The sequence below is a fragment of the Uranotaenia lowii genome, unplaced genomic scaffold (assembly GCF_029784155.1).
Source record: "Uranotaenia lowii strain MFRU-FL unplaced genomic scaffold, ASM2978415v1 HiC_scaffold_48, whole genome shotgun sequence".
Taxonomy (NCBI): Eukaryota; Metazoa; Arthropoda; class Insecta; order Diptera; family Culicidae; genus Uranotaenia; species Uranotaenia lowii.
The window spans coordinates 1,896-17,967 of NW_026598400.1; the positions used below are offsets into that span (position 1 = coordinate 1,896).

General features: G+C 33.6%; 1 protein-coding gene across 10 annotated transcripts in view; it reads right to left on the reverse strand.

Moving 5' to 3' along the window:
* Positions 1-420: 420 nt before the first annotated feature.
* The window catches only part of LOC129760165 (junctophilin-1-like), a 48,556-nt gene continuing 32,904 nt past the window's right edge, over positions 421-16,072 (reverse strand). For all 10 annotated transcript variants that reach the window (XM_055757763.1, XM_055757756.1, XM_055757761.1 and 7 more), the window contains exons 3-5: positions 2,884-3,095; positions 2,536-2,822; positions 421-580 (exon numbers count right to left, since the gene is read on the reverse strand). In XM_055757763.1, the coding sequence (XP_055613738.1) occupies positions 443-580; positions 2,536-2,822; positions 2,884-3,095 (637 nt within the window). In that variant the 3' untranslated portion in view covers positions 421-442. The remainder of the gene's footprint in view (positions 581-2,535; positions 2,823-2,883; positions 3,096-16,072) is intronic.

Sequence of the window (16,072 nt, forward strand, 5' to 3'; positions counted from 1 at the left end):
GTAGCAACCATTGGCGAGGTAGAACTTGTTCTATTTAGCCACGCCAGCGATCATGGAATTTGAAGTGCGTAAGTTAAACAAAGTCTAATCAAATATGCTATCTGAAGCTTTAAACGAATGGTCTTATCTAAGCACTTCAAGTTCAATGATTTAAGGTGGATATGAGTGGCATGATGGCATGGCATGATGAGCAACCGAGGCCCATCCGTTTAAAAAAAAAGTAAATATATTTACGAAACCGAGTAATAACGTTTACAATGTTGTTTAATTTTTCTGATAAACAAAGACGTATACAGAGGAACAACGTGATCATGTTGAATTGGAAAAGTTTCATTTTTTTTGTACATAAATATGTCCACATCACCCAAATCCTCACTTCCCTCTCTGCGGACGGGCGTGTTGGTCTAAACTTACATAATATAACATAATTCAACTTGTTAACTTACTTGTTTGTCATGCCTGACTGTGAAGACTCTGTACTTAACCAAGACGAAATGGATGCAGTTGATCTAATACTTCCAGATCCGGTTCCACGTTTCTCCAGATCACCAGTACTTCTCTGCTTCCTTATTTTGAGACCCTGTAAAAAACAACAAAAAAAGATAGCACCGACAAGACTAGCAACAGAGTTTACTTTACAGCGTCTGCGATGATTGTATCCCATTTACCCGAAAACTTTTGCCCAGAATGATTTTTTCTCAGAATGACAAATACCCGAAATCAATGAAGAATGGACCGTTTTCCAGAATTTTTTTCCCCAGAATGAAATATTTCCCAAAATGGCACAAATTCCAGATTTCTTCATCTAGTTTTTTTTTAATGAATTCTTGTCAATTTTATATGATTCGAAATTTGATTTTTCAAAATGAAGTTTTAAATGCAACCACAGGTTTGAAAGTTTCTAACTAAATTTATTTTAGAACCAATATTGTGTTTTGTTTAATGTTTGGGTACTTTAATTGATTTAATGCTAACCATGAACTTAAAAACACCGTTTTGGTATCCGACTCCTCACGCTACGCGTTCGAACTTGAAAGATATATTCGCTGTCGCGTGGCGGACGGGGCTAAAGCATTAGGGCCGCCGCCTCCGACAGCGGGTCGGTGGCCTCCTCGGATTTGGGAGCTTCAGCGGCTTTTTCCGCCTCGGTCCCTTCATCCTCGTTGGTTTCGACTTTGCCGCAAAAGAACATTATTATGTGAACCCAATTTTTGTGGAAAAATTTTTTTTTTTAAATTCCAGTTTAGATTAATATGTTAAATTTTCTGGGAAATGGCAGTTCTGGCGAAAAATTTTCAGAGAAATGGTCCATCCTGGCGAGTTTTTTTTCTGGGAAATGTTTCATTCTGGTAAAAAAAATATCTGGCAAATGGTTCATTCTGGGGAAAAAATGTCTGGTAAATGGGGCATTCTGTGAATAAAAATTCTGGGAAAGTAGATTTCTGGTGATTGAAATTCTGGCGATTTTTCATTCTGGGCAATGGTTTTCGGGAAAATGGAGTACAACCTTCTGCGATAGTTTAATTATTGACATTACCCCTTCATGACCCTTGAAAACTAATTCCAATCTCATTTCAATAAAACAACCAAACCAAAACTCAATCAATCAAAGATAGAAAACGTATTATCGCCTGGAATACGCGGAAGGAAGCAACTATTCGGGTGTATATTTACTGCCCCAAGGGGAATTCTCATTATGCTCCTACAATGACTGATTTTCAGCTTTCGACAAAAATTTTAAAATGCATTCAAACGTTTTTATCTACTTTTTTAAGTTCCAGCCAGTTAGGAAATATACTATTTTAGTGTCTAATCACGAAACAATTATGTAACTCACATACTATGTATAGCTGTTTTCTATTGTTGAAAAAGCGTCCTCCTTAAAGTGGCCATTTAAAATAACTTTAACTAATAACTATAACGTTTTGGGTCATAATGATACGAGGATTATTTGGGTCGTGGAAACAACCCTTATATGCCAATTTCGATGTCAAAATCACCCTTGAGCTTTCAGACGAAGCACATCGATTCGTTTATGAAGCTGGGTTTGAATGCATTGCGTATGTTTCCGACTGCGGCGGTGGAAATCAGTCCATTTGGGCCACAATTGATCTGAACGAAGATATCACTTTCTTATTGCACCCATCACAGGAAACAAAGTCTTTCTTTTCGCGGACGTTCCTCACACGATAAAATTTGTGAAAATTTTGTTTCGAGATGCTGCTCTCGATAAAATGTATTATTTGACGTAAAAATAGTATCCGAGTACTTACATATTAAATATTTTCAAATATTAAGAGACGGGCGTTAGGGAAACACGCGGCAAAACAAGCTTTTTTCTAAAGATGGCTGAAGTTCAGTAGGCCGAAACGTAAAAAAACCAGTAGTTTTAATTTCGTCTTACATATATAAATCACCGAAAAATATCAATCAAAGAAAACCAGACAACGAAAAATTTATCATGCTACATCGAGGATTGTTTCCAAATTTTGTCAATACACCATTCGATTTGTTTTAACCCTATATAAAACTTACCGATAATAGGCCTTTTTTAGTTTTCTCTACTAAACTATTTCGTCTTGCTGGTGCTTCATCCGATTTGGCTTTTAACACAAAACCGCCTCGAGCGTCGTCTATCCTATGTCGTTTCTCGGCAGGGTCTGGAATTTGAGATTGATTGCTATTACCTTCATTGCTCCTAAGAGATGTCATCGAAGCTCTGATAGATTTGGTCCTAAATCTTGCCGCCATGCCAAATGGTGCAGAGGTACGCACTCCATAGCCATGGCGCATTCCTCGTAACCATTGGCCTTGGTAGCTTCCTAGAAGATAAATAAAGATTATTAAATTTTTTGAAAACAGTATGAAACAAATTCGTTGAACCTCCGTCGGCATAAGTTTCTGATCCATATCCATCCTGTAGTCCGTTCGCCCAAGTGCCTTCATAGCGCGCTGTAGAAGATACACTTTGCCTCACACCATACCGCCCTTTAAAACCTTGCGTCCATTCACCTCTGTATATCCATCGACCTCTGGTTTCAACTCCAAGCCCATGTCTTTTACCGTTTTGCCAATGACCCTCATAGGAAGATCCACTGTAAGGAAGTAGAAAACGAAAAAAAAACTTCAAGTTACTCAGTTCCTCTCTAGGGATTTAAATGATAAAACAAATACATTCTTGAATTATTATGGTGGGTGTTATATTCTTTGAGGAATATTTCAAATGATTGTCATGATCTTTATCCAACCAGTTCACCATGTACAATTTTTATGTAGAACAATTACTATCAATTAATGATTGTTAACTCGGTTCACTAAAATGCCAATAAAAGTTTGTGGTTTTGTATAATAAAAATGAGTTTTGATTATTTAGTTCAAATCCACCAGTTTTCCGAACTTCAATCATTATTCTAGGTCAGTGATCGGCAACCTTTCGAGTCGGAAGGGCCAAAAACTTCAAATTTTCAGAATTTTAGAATTTGAAAGAGCCATATAAAAGATTTATTGTATTTGTTTTTATTCATGATCAATGAACATAAGATTTACGAAAATAACTTTAAACCCTTTAAAATATTTTGTTGTAATTCTTGGATTTTCCTTTTAAATCTGTTTCTGATTACCATCCATTAGGTAAATGGATTTGATTGTTGGTTTGATTGTATTGTAAAGTTTTCAATACATATTAGGCTTAATTGAATAGTTTGTATGAAGTTAAATTGAAAGATTTGAACATTTTACGAACAAGTTTACGAAACAAGTTTCCCCAGATTTACCTTATCATTTCCAAAATCCAGAAGTATGAGGTAAAATCATCTAAAATTTATGTAGTCGAAAATTTTAATCTTCTAGAATTATGATCCTGTCAACTGGTAGAATTTTCAAAATTCATGACATCGAACGAACGTGCCTGCAGAACTGTACGCATCCAGAAAATTCAAAAATCTCGTTTTGTATCATGTGATTCTTCAGTATTGTACGTCCCATTGAATGAAAAATGAAATTCAATACATCTATCTATATACAGACCCCGTTCGTTTTTGGCAATATTCAATTTTGGCAACATCCGGTTTTTAGAACGGTTTTTAGAATCAACATTACCTATTAGTTTTCGTTATAACAGGGCCAATTTAATTTAGACAAATACCATAAATACGTTTTCATGTTCTGAAATGGTGATAAAATGCAACAATAAAAACAAAAGTTTTTTAAAAAAAATTATAAAGTACTCAAAAATGACAAAAAGATGAAAAATTCAAAAAGTAGAAAAGAAAATTCAAACAAAAGACTGAAAATGACAAAAAACAACTAAACTATGATGAAGAACGACCAAAACAGCAAATATGATAAATGAAAACAAACATTATAAACAAAACAAGAAAAGTGGAAAATGCTTCAAAAAACATGATGAAAAAAATTACTACAAATGGTCGAAAATTAATCAAAAATAACGTGTTTGATAATACTGCCAGTTATTTTGTAAAAATAACTGAAAAACAGTTAAGAAAAAAAACCGTTCGATTTTGGCAACATTCGATTTTGGCAACACAAAATGTACGGGCATGTTGCCAAAATCGAACGGGGTCTGTATATAAAACAGGGAAAAAGACAGAAATGTGCGAACACGCAAAACTCTTCACTGGATCATCCGATTTGCATGCGATTTTTTTTGTTGTGTTCGTCTTCGCGCGAAGAAAAACACAACGGAGAGTTAATTCCGAAAATGTTTTTGTGGAATTTGATAATTGATTTTTAATTTTTATTCGTATCTAATAAAAGTCATGGCACCGGACTTGGTAGGCTGTGCCTAAAGCTGACAGACGTTTTTTTGGGAGCTGAATTTTGTTTCGGTAATTGAAGAAAGAATTTGTGAAGAACTGTGAATCTGTTTCAAGAAAAAAGTTAAAAGTACCCGAAATTTGAAGATGGATACAAGAATGAATTAGGCGCATTAGCCAGAATGCTGTTTTCATCAAGGTTCAGAAAAAGGAGCAGCTCTTATTCAATAACGGACATTGAAAACGACAGATAAGTATCGAGTACCTACAATATTTTTTCTGAATTGATCATTAGACTGAGTCGATTTGGGGTCATTTTGGAATTTCTCAAACCCTGGGGTCTTAAAAGCTTCGCCTTGGTCCAAAACTCATCCATGATTTTTTGCAAAATTTTTAAGTAACATTTTCATGAGTAAATTTGAACTTTTATGTTTGTATTGGAAAATTGAATATTTTGTACTGAAAAATCAACATCATTTTTGTTTCGTCTGTGGAACCGAGCCAGCTGATGATTTTTGTGCCAATTTATAAAATTCTCAAAGGAAATTTTCCGCTGAACAACTTTGTCGAAGACCGTAACTTCGTATCTTATTAGGAAAAAAAGTTATTAGCTGTTTAACAGGGGTATATCTTTTCGCACTGATAAACAATAAATTCAATTGACATCCCTGCAGGGTGCCTAGCAAGGTATTGCGTGACTACTTTCCATGCAACACTTTGCGAGGCTCAAGCAGTGATGTCAATTGAATTTACTGATAATCAATGCGAAAAGACATACCCCTGTTAAACAGCAAATAACTTTTTTTTCTAATAGAATACGAAGTTACTGTCTTCGACAAAGTTGTTCAGCGGAAAATTTCCTTTGAGAATTTTATAAATTGGCATAAAAACCATCAGCTGGCTCGGTTCCACAGAAGAAACAAAAATGATGTTGATTTTCCAGTACAAAATATTCAATTTTCCCATACAAACATAAAAGTTCAAATTTACTCATGTAAACATTACTTAAAAATTTTGCAAAAAATCATGGTTGAGTTACAGACCAAGACGAAGCTTTTTAGACCCCGGGGTTTGAGAAATTCCAAAATGACCCCAAATCGACTCAGTCTATTGATCATTGAATTCAATTAGACGTATGCATGGATTTTATAATGCATTAATTTAATAATGTGGAATAGGTTTTGAATAATTTCAATTGGTGAGACCAGGACCCAATATAGTCTTTTACTTTTCACAAAAAGATATCGGAAAAGTAAAGCAATTTATTTTTTTCTAATATTACTTTTCAGTGAAGATTTCAGAAACCATTTTTTTAAGGTAGGCATATTAATGAAGACAAAATTTTAATTTCAAAACACATTTCAACAACAGATAAGGATGTTTGAATGTCATTATGAAAATATGCCTAAAATAGACTTTGTTTTCTGAATTCATTACACAAAGTTGAAAATTGCAGAGCGAAAATATGGGAAACATCACATCATCATATAAAGAGAAGGCGATCAGTTCTAAATGATTGGTATTGTTTATTTTTTCTTATTCCTGGTCTTAAATTCTCGCGAAAATGTGGATACTATCTAATGTTGCTTTTTTTTTGGTTTATTTATTATCTTACGTTTATAAAACTAAGAACAAGTCAACTGTATCAATCAGTGATTTCCTTGGTAATATAACGTGATATATCTACAGCAAAATATTTTTTGTTCGAGTTTGTTTTGAAATATAACAATAAATGACCACAAAATTTTTTGTGACCTTCGACTTTTTATTTCTGACTTTTGTTTCTATTAAAATTGTATTTTCCTATTTGTTGATGTTTCACATGACTTCCCAACGAACTTAATAGAAATAGTTACAGAAAACTGTCACAAAATTTTAGATTTAAATATCAGAACACAAATATTTTGTTTATCAAAAACTCAGAATTTTTTCGGCAACCTTGCATCAGAGCTGTTATAAAACTAAAACTTGGTCTTGTAGGGTGCCATAAAACTTGAATTGTTGCTGGGTTTAGATAAGGATGAGTAAAAAATTCATTGTTTGGGGAGTTTGAGGAATTTGAAAACATAAAGATTAGATTCAATGTAATGTTTCATTAACATTAATGTTTTTTGAAAAACATTTGAGCCAATAGAAATTCTGTTTTGACCGAAGAAGTTAAGAATGATTTATTAATACAGTCTAGTGAGGCTCGTGATAATATTTTCGATTGAGGCTAAAAACTAAGGCCTATTTAAAACTTAGCCGAAGCTACAACAGGGATGTTAGACATTTTAGAAGATTAGGAATGTAAACTTCAAGTGGCCACATCACTTACCAAGGTGATATCCATGCCACCCTATATACCTTTCCCTTATACATTCAGCGTGAGATTTATGGAGGGACGGCGTACAGCCGGCCTCCGCAAACAAATCATCACATGTGCTGCTCTTCCTTTCCTCTTATCGACTACACGGACTTGGCCGGCGTCGTTATTGGTTCATTTGAAAGTAGGAGATTCTCAAAACTGCACAATGAGATTGTGTCGCTTGTTCCCAGCAAACTTTCATTTTGTTCATTGTGGATTATTGAATATCTCGAACCAATCACGGAGTGCAACCATTATGCCATTGGCCATGCCATTATGCCATGCCATTATGCCATTGAAAGTTACATATTGGCTGACAAAGAGAATCAACTACCCAATTCCCTTTAGTGAACTTTATGTACTCATTAATGAACTTGAAAGTTGCAAAAGTGATTAATATGTACGTTGTATGTGACTTGTTTTGCCCAATTCCCATTAGTGAACTATATGTGCTTATTAACGAACTTGAAAGCTGCAAAAGTGATCTATACGTACGTTATACGGGACTTAAGTCACATAAAGGGCACAAAAGTGCTCAATACGGGATTTGGTAAGTCACATAAAGGGCACAAAAGTGCTCAAACGGGATTTGATAAGTCACAAAAAGTGCATTGATGTGCTTTCAAAATCAAATCACCACTTCGAGTTTTAGTTTCAGTTAGAACAACATCTAGGCGTGGTCTCGTGGTAGCATGTACGATTCTCACCACGAAGGTCGGGGTTCGATCCCCAAGCCGGGCAAGATTTTTTTCAATAAGTAATTTTGTACTTGAGTGACCATTCTGATGCGATATATGTAGGAAATGTAGGAAAGAAGCAATTGAGCAATTTGTCGAGTTTGAAATCCGGCGCGTGGCGGTGCCACCATAAGCACCGGTACAGAACACAGTAAATAATCAAGAGAAGGTGATATGAACCGAAGCCAACGGTTCAGTTGAGATAGAGAGAAATTTTTTTGCTCATTTTGCGATTTTTTGGAAGCTGAATTAAGAGGCCGCTGGAAGCTGAATAGAAGATCATTAAGACTTGTTTTGAAACTTGAAAGTATCAGTAAGAACTTAAATTTTGAGCTGCATAGAACGCACTTCATATCAATGATGAGGCTGAGTAAGCGTTTTTGTACCTGTTTTATGGGACTTTTGGTTGCTTGGGAAGCTCAAGCTAATAAAAGTCATGGCACCCAATTTACATTTTTTTTTATTCGAATAACCCAGAGTAGGAAGGCGCCAAAAGCAATCAAGGCTTACTGATGTTGTTCATCCATCTCTCTATAGGAAGTTTTGGCGCCAATGTTCGTTGCTAGTGTACTTTTCACGTGGCACCAGTAAAATGGATACTTGGATGTGATTTTACCTATGGGGTTCCGCAACTTCGAAGCATAGCGAAGCCGGTACGAAGCATACTGACGAAGTTTGTAATTTTTTGCATCAGAATCAAGGCAATTCTAATAATTTTTTTTAGATGTTCTCCGTTAATTTTTTTTTTAAATGTCATATTCTTTTAGCAACTCAAGCAATATGGCTATAAAATTTCCAATAGACTCAAAACAACTTAATGAGATTGAATTGAAACATATCATTATCAAATAATTTTTGATGAGTTTTGGTAACACCAATAGAAAGTCATATAACTGGTAAAAGATCACGATAATTTATTTTTTGTTGATTTTTAGAAGATGTTGAGAATTAAAGGTTATTAATTTTGTGATTCCAAGTAAATTGAATCACTATCATAAAAACGGATTGGAGGATCAGGAAACATTGGAAAATCCACACTACCTTTCATGCTCAGTGGTTAAACGGAACTTTAAAAAAATTAGCTATATAGGACTTCATCTTGATATTAGATCCAACTCTCAGTTTCAAAAGTCAGAAAAGAGGATCGTAATCAATAATATCATCAAGTACTAAAAACTTGAAATAATATATAAATTAAATTTTAAGTTAAATGCATGCCACCCAAAATTTTGAACATTTAGTATAGAGAAAAATCTGAACCAATACACAAAAGTACAAAAAAAGTTTCGTGCCAGATATAAGATCTAAAAAAACAATCTGTCAAGCATAAGTAAATTAAAGAATTTAAACACTTAAATTCGATCAACAAAAATGTTTGTGAAAGAAAATCTGATTAATTGGTTCCATTTTCTTGACCCACCAAAGAGGAAGAATTTGAATGCATTGTATTTTGGTTTTTGTAAAAAGGTTGCAAAACGATAATGTAGGGGAAGAGGAAATTTAGTGAAGTTAATTCAATTTTTGATGAGCAGGATCGTAGTGCGGGTGAAAGTTTTCAAGGAAAAATGTTGGTTTGTGAATTTGAGTAAATGTAGAAGTAGGGGCTTCGCAAGAGGTGTGAAAAAAATTTAAAGCCTAATTAGAAATAGATTGTCAGGCATCATGCGCCAAAACGTGTCCAGACAAGTCCCGCGGCTGGTAGTGTTATTTGTGTGTGCAGTAAATGCAAAGGCAGCATCAAAGCAAGCGTTGCACGGGTAGCGCGATAGCAGAGAGCTGAACGTTCATTTTCATTCGGTGAGAAGTTTCCAATTCTTTACCTTTCTTTTCCTTTCTTGAGACATTCCGGAAACGTCCCTATACACTGCTAGTTGAATTAACAAGTTTCATACATTAACAGAGTTTTTCTTTGGTTTCTAAGAGCTTTTGAAGTATTTTTCTGTATGGTCATTTTACCTCTCAAATAATTGACAGACATGTTAAAATAACAAATAAGTGTATGTAAGAAAAAATCCCTTTGTTTTGATTACTTTCCGTTGAAGCTATAAAGTTAATGAGAACGTTTATTTCCTAATTTTCATACATTCGATTAATTTCCTTATACTGTATCAGCATTAAACCGATTTGATTTTTAATTAAATTTAATTCATTTTCTATTTTCGAATTTTAAAATAATAAATTTTGCATTCAGATGCATATGGTAAGATTTGAGTATAAAAAATGGTAAGTTTCGGCTATTAAAAAAAATGGTGAAATCGATTCTTGTAAAAATGGTGAGTTGTGAGTTTAAAAATGGTAAGATTCAAATAGCATTAAAAGGTAAGATAACCTTATTAAATAACCATATATAAAAGTATTAGAACGACCAATCAGTTGCCAATTGGGCAGGTATCTAAACGTATGCGTAATATCTGTCGAAGATCAATAACACCAAAAATGTTATTTATTTTGAAACGGTTGCGTAAATGATTGACTCGTTCATCCAAAAAACACATACACCTACACGTCAAGCATTCAATTCATAACAGTTCACACCAAGCCATGGTGTTGGGTATGTGGTTAGTTGCATTGCAGATTTGCCGTACTTATAATCTAAAGAATGCAATTAAGCGCATACGTTGGCGAAACTGCGGTGAATCCGTGGACCCATGGTGGCTTATTTACATACATACATACATTAAATTCGATCAACAAAAATAAAATCAAGTTCAACGAAAATCCAGTTTTTAAATTAACGTTTAAATATAACTGAAAATCCAGATTCATAAAGCCAAATTTAGAATATTGACTCAAATTAACAATAAAATTCAGAATTAAATTTAACTGTCTGGATTACAGTTTCTTATCTTACGATCATAAACTATAAATTAAAGTAATTTGAGAATATTTTGAATTTCTATTCCAAATACTCAAAATAGATTTGCTTTCATTCAGGGTTTGCGTGTTAAGAGAAAAATAATCTAAAAACAAGAAAGTTTAATTTTTTTTCTAAATTCTTTAATTCTTAGTGCAATTCGCCAATCCCTAACTGAAAATTGGAAAACATTTTCAAACATTATACTGCCGTTCTAAGCAAGATTGTCCCATGTGGAAAAACGTGCAAACGAGAAAAACGCGATTGAAATATCAGCTATATTTCCAATTTTTCTCTCAAACTAAAAATTCACCGACAGTTTTTTCGTAGTGAACAGTTCAAGTTAATCATTTTACAATGTTTTCTGCCAAAAAAATTACATTTCCTACAAAAACAACAGCAAATTACAGCCAAAAATGCTCCGTGTGACACTTTTGCGTAGAATCAGATCGCATGCCGATGCTAGTTCTACGAAAAACTGTCACATGGCTACAATTTTTCTATCATTTTAAAAGCTTGCGTAGTTTATTTGTTTGCCAAAAACTCATGCTAAACCGTAATTTGAGAAATACGTTCCTCTTTGTTTATAAAAATGTATAGTTGAGTATGGATCTTGTAAGTAGTGCCTACCGAAAAGTGTTTAGTGAAAATTTCTCTGAATAAAACATCAAGGCTTCTCGCTCCTCCTCTGCCCTTTATTTTAGTGTTCCTTCAGTGAATAACATTAAATTCAACAATTTGAACTCATCTTAAGACAATTTTTTGATAAAATTTGCATTTTTCATAGAATTTTCTCTAGTGTGACATTCTTGCGTAGAACTATCAACATAGAGACAACCACCTTGATGAAAATTTCGTATAAGTTCAGAACAAAGTATACTTGTTTGTGTTTTTATTCGAAAGTTAACACTAAAAGAGACCATTTCCAGCAAAAAAGTGAAAATGACCCAAAAGTCACATGGGACATTCTTGCGTAGAACGGCAGTATATTGATTAGAAAAGTGTTGGTGTAAAATGAAATGAATAGTAACTTTTTCTGAATTGTTAAATATTTGTCAAACTCAGCTCTGTCAATTCACAATAAGATTCAATTTGTGTATTTAGTGCAAAGTCCGAAAAAAAGACATTTGAAATATTAAAAAAAAAATTAAAAATTAATTTTATTTTCATTATTCTTTAAATGTTCCGGGTCCATTTTTTTAATTTTTCTATTCTAACGACCATGCTTAAAGAAAACTGTAATGTATTTAAATACAGAGGTAAACACGATTAAAAAAAACACTCTATTTATGACGACTCCAGCAAAAAAGATCCATTTTCTGTTGAAATCAATCTTCAACGTTTTTAAAATACTTGATCAGACAGGAGATTTTGAATAGGAATGATGACTTAACTCAATTGAAACTTGATAGATTAAGCGTTCTTAAGTTACCGGATGTGATCATTAGCAGAACTTTATTGTACGCTACCTCAACAAGAAAGTAAGTTCGCTAAACAAAAGTTAGCGAACTTATTAGAGCAAATCATATGAGCGTTTTTGTGTCACGAACTGCCGGTTTTGAATATAAATTTATGTATGATATTTTCCATTCACTTAGCGGTTTCGAGAATGAACTTAAAATAATGAAATTCGAATAACGAACCATAATTCTGGATTTTTTTTTCTGATACAAAGGTATCCACTAGCTTTTATACACTTAAAAGGAAGGCCGACTAAGGAACAGTGTTAAAATATAAAAAAACTCAAAAATTACACTTAACACTAGTAAAACATTTACTAATTAAAACAATAATATACAGTAGAAAAATGAATCAAAATTCGTTGTGCCACTGTTGAAGCATTTTCCACCTTTGTTCAAATTTATATCAAGGATCTCTGACTCCTAAAGCCACAATCTCCGAAACTAGAATATGTGTTCAAACTTTGGCTTGGTTTTTCGACTGGATGAAGAAAACAGCCTATTTTTGATTGGGGGAAAAAAGGGATAAAAGACAAATAAATGTCTAACATAATGATATGAGTGTTTTCAACTAAGCCTTTTTGAATGATTTCTGGAAGAGTGGCAGCCTTTATTATCCTTATTTTCTTAAAATTTAACAAATTAAAGTGTTCAATCATTGGATCACAGAAAATGCCAATGTTTCAATTATTGAACGTTCAATCTTGCTGTACTCGTTTCGTAAAGAAATGCATGTACCAGTTATTGAACAAACATCGGTTGATGTTTGGAAATATAAACAAACTGTTTCTTGGTTGCTAACTCAACCAAAATCGTCCCTGCAAGGCATACTATCAAGCGAAATACCACTAAATATATGCAATGATATTCAATGTTTACGTGTTCAATAATTAGAACAATGCCTGTTTAATATTTGAAAGATTTTGTTTAATCATTGGGACAAAAGTAATTTTGAATAAAAAGGCTTAAATATTAATTTCGAAACATATTCCCGTGAAAAAAATATATCGATTTGAAGCTGAGAAATAAGCTTAAGCTACGCTATAAAATTTTATCAGAAAAACCTTTCGTTATTATTTATTGGCCACAAATGTTTTGAATCCCAAAGATGGTGTTCAATATATAGTGTTCTTACCCTATATAATTCATCTATGTTTGCTAAAGCTGTTGCTGCTTGACCAGTGTAAATCTGCATTAATGTGATTGTGAATTCTTCATAGAAAAGTCGTGACAAATAATAAAGAAACAGTACGTTTGAACTGGAAAAATCAGTTCAAGGGTACTTTTAAAATTTCAAATAAAAATTACTAGAAATAAATCAACGGTGAAAAACTCTTAATCGAAAATTAAAAAAAAATATGTCCGTTACTGAAACTTCGTTTAAAATTTGTGTGCTTTCGGTAAATACTGGCTGCACGCTTCATACTTGAAATTTTAAATGGGCAAAAGTTTACTTTTTTCAAATATACAATTAAATTATAAAAAAACTACTTGGGGGTGAAAAGGTCAATTGCGTTATTGATAACAAATATGTAGCCTGTAATTAAGTTTTACAAATAGATTAAAATTTTCATGCATTCTCAATGCTGATTCGAGTTTGAAAAGCTAACAAACTTTAATTTGTAATTCTTAATACTTAGTTTTGGTTTTTGTATTTAAATTTCATGTATCTCTTCACATTTTTAATCTGTTATTTATTGAGTAGGCTTTCCAGAGTTTTTCTGAACGTATCCAGGCCGGCCAATCCGGGCATCTGGTTTCTAAATTTTAAGCTCAAATCCGGGTATTATCCGGGCGAATCTAGCGAATCCAGTATTTCCGGTAAAAAGGCAAGAGAAAAGCACGAAAAATGATTTTTACCAAAGCACAAACATCAGCGGCATTCAAATCTTATCTCACAATTTCAAACAACTGCATGCGAATTTATTTCGCTAAAGCAGATTGAAAATTTAGAATTCCGTAAAAATTGTAAATAATCCTGGACAAAAACGAGCCCTTGTTCCTCGATATCCGGGCAATTCCAAATTTGCTTTTTTAAAATCCGAACAAGTCCCGGGTAAACCGGGCAATCTGGAATGCTTATGAGGTATCAATATTCAGATACATATAAAATATCATTTTCAATTCAAATAAACATGATAGGATTGACGTTGTTCTTCCAATATTTTTATGTTTCTTCTCGTCCATGTTTTAAATATTTTTCAAAATGGTTGATTATTCAAATAAAATTTTGGAAATTTCGACTGAACATTTTTCATAGAAGTCAAAAAGTGATTGCGAGTGCTTAAAATATAGAATTTGAAACGTTTGTTTGATAACATAACAGAGGCTGTCTAGGAACTACTTTTTATGTTAATAAACGTTGATTTTCCTGTGTTTGTGTTCGATTGATTCAAATATATACACACGTTTTAAAGATATTTTTTTTTGGGCCCCAATTTAGAAAGGTATGCTTCATATTAAAAAATAAATAAAAAGCAGTTGAAAATTTTTAGTAAGAAATGTTAAAATAAGATTTTACACTTGACTTCAATGTATGATGCAACCAAAAAAAGCTATAAAAAATATTAAAACCATTTTCGAAGTGGTCTCTGGGGGGCGTTGAGAGACTACAAGGTTGAAGTGGATGGTAGTAAAATTCAAATGGCTTGTAGCTATTGGTGCTAGGCAATCAAAAAGATTCATAAAGCCCGATTCAAAGAAAACTCGCGACATTTTGAGCCTGTCGAAAAGTGATCTGAAAACATTTACAGACCTTTTAACAGGGCATTGTCCATGCAATTACCACCTTAAAAAAATTGGCAAACTTAGTAATGATGTGTGCCGGTTCTGTAAAACTGAAGTAGAAACTGCAGAGCACTTAATGTGTGACTATGGATATCTTATGACACATCGACTAAAAGTTCTTGGTAAGCGAATCCTAACGCCCGGTGGTATTTGGAAGATGAAGGCCAGTAAGGTGGTGGGATTCATAAGAAACACCATCCCAAACTGGAACTATGTCTTGACTTCGTCTACAACTGACATCTCAATTAATGATGACAGTACGACGTAATCAGACAAATAGTAAATTGGGTTACTCCACAATAGATCAAATAAATTGGTCGCAGTGGATTTGCTCATACAAAAAAAAAAAGTGGATGGGCTCATAGGTACCAGTTTTCGATGTAAGGTACACCGGGATAAGTGTGTGCGCGGGGTAAGTGTGGACAATTTTTCAATTTACTTGTAATCTATCCAATAACTGTGAAAAAGATACGATTCCGACAATAACGGATCTTAAAAGCGACTTTTTGGGAATTCTCTATTTTCAACTACGATTCAAATTCTTCGTAAACTAGCTGGGTCTTGACAAAAAACTCTACATTGAAACAATCCTTACATTCAAAACAACCAGTTAGGAAAAGAGATGGAGGTTAAAATGAAGAAAAAGAGTTTATTCACAAAAAACTAAAATGTTGTCTCCAAACCCTACCTGGGGTAAGTGTGGACGGCTTTATACTTGATAGACTTGATGTTACACCTTATTTCAATTTTCTGTCCTTCATACAAGACAATTTAGCTATATTTAGGGCATCCGCAGCAATCGCGAGTATAGTGAAAATGCTCACGCGTTTAATCACTCTCATACCGCACCGGGGGTTAGTATGAGGGTGAGAAAAATAGGGCCGTTGCCGTCGGGACCGACAAAATCACCAAATTTGCTCACTAGAAAGGGGCGAGAGCAAACATGCACTGAAAAAAAAAATCTTTGTTGACATTCATTGAAATTTGGTAATTTTGGTAAACAATTGTTAATTAGTTAAGCAATTGTGGCTCTTCTTTTGATTCGGTCTAATGTGCGGACGGAATTTTGCTCGCGGGGTGATCGGAAGCGTGTTGAAGATTATATAGAGCCA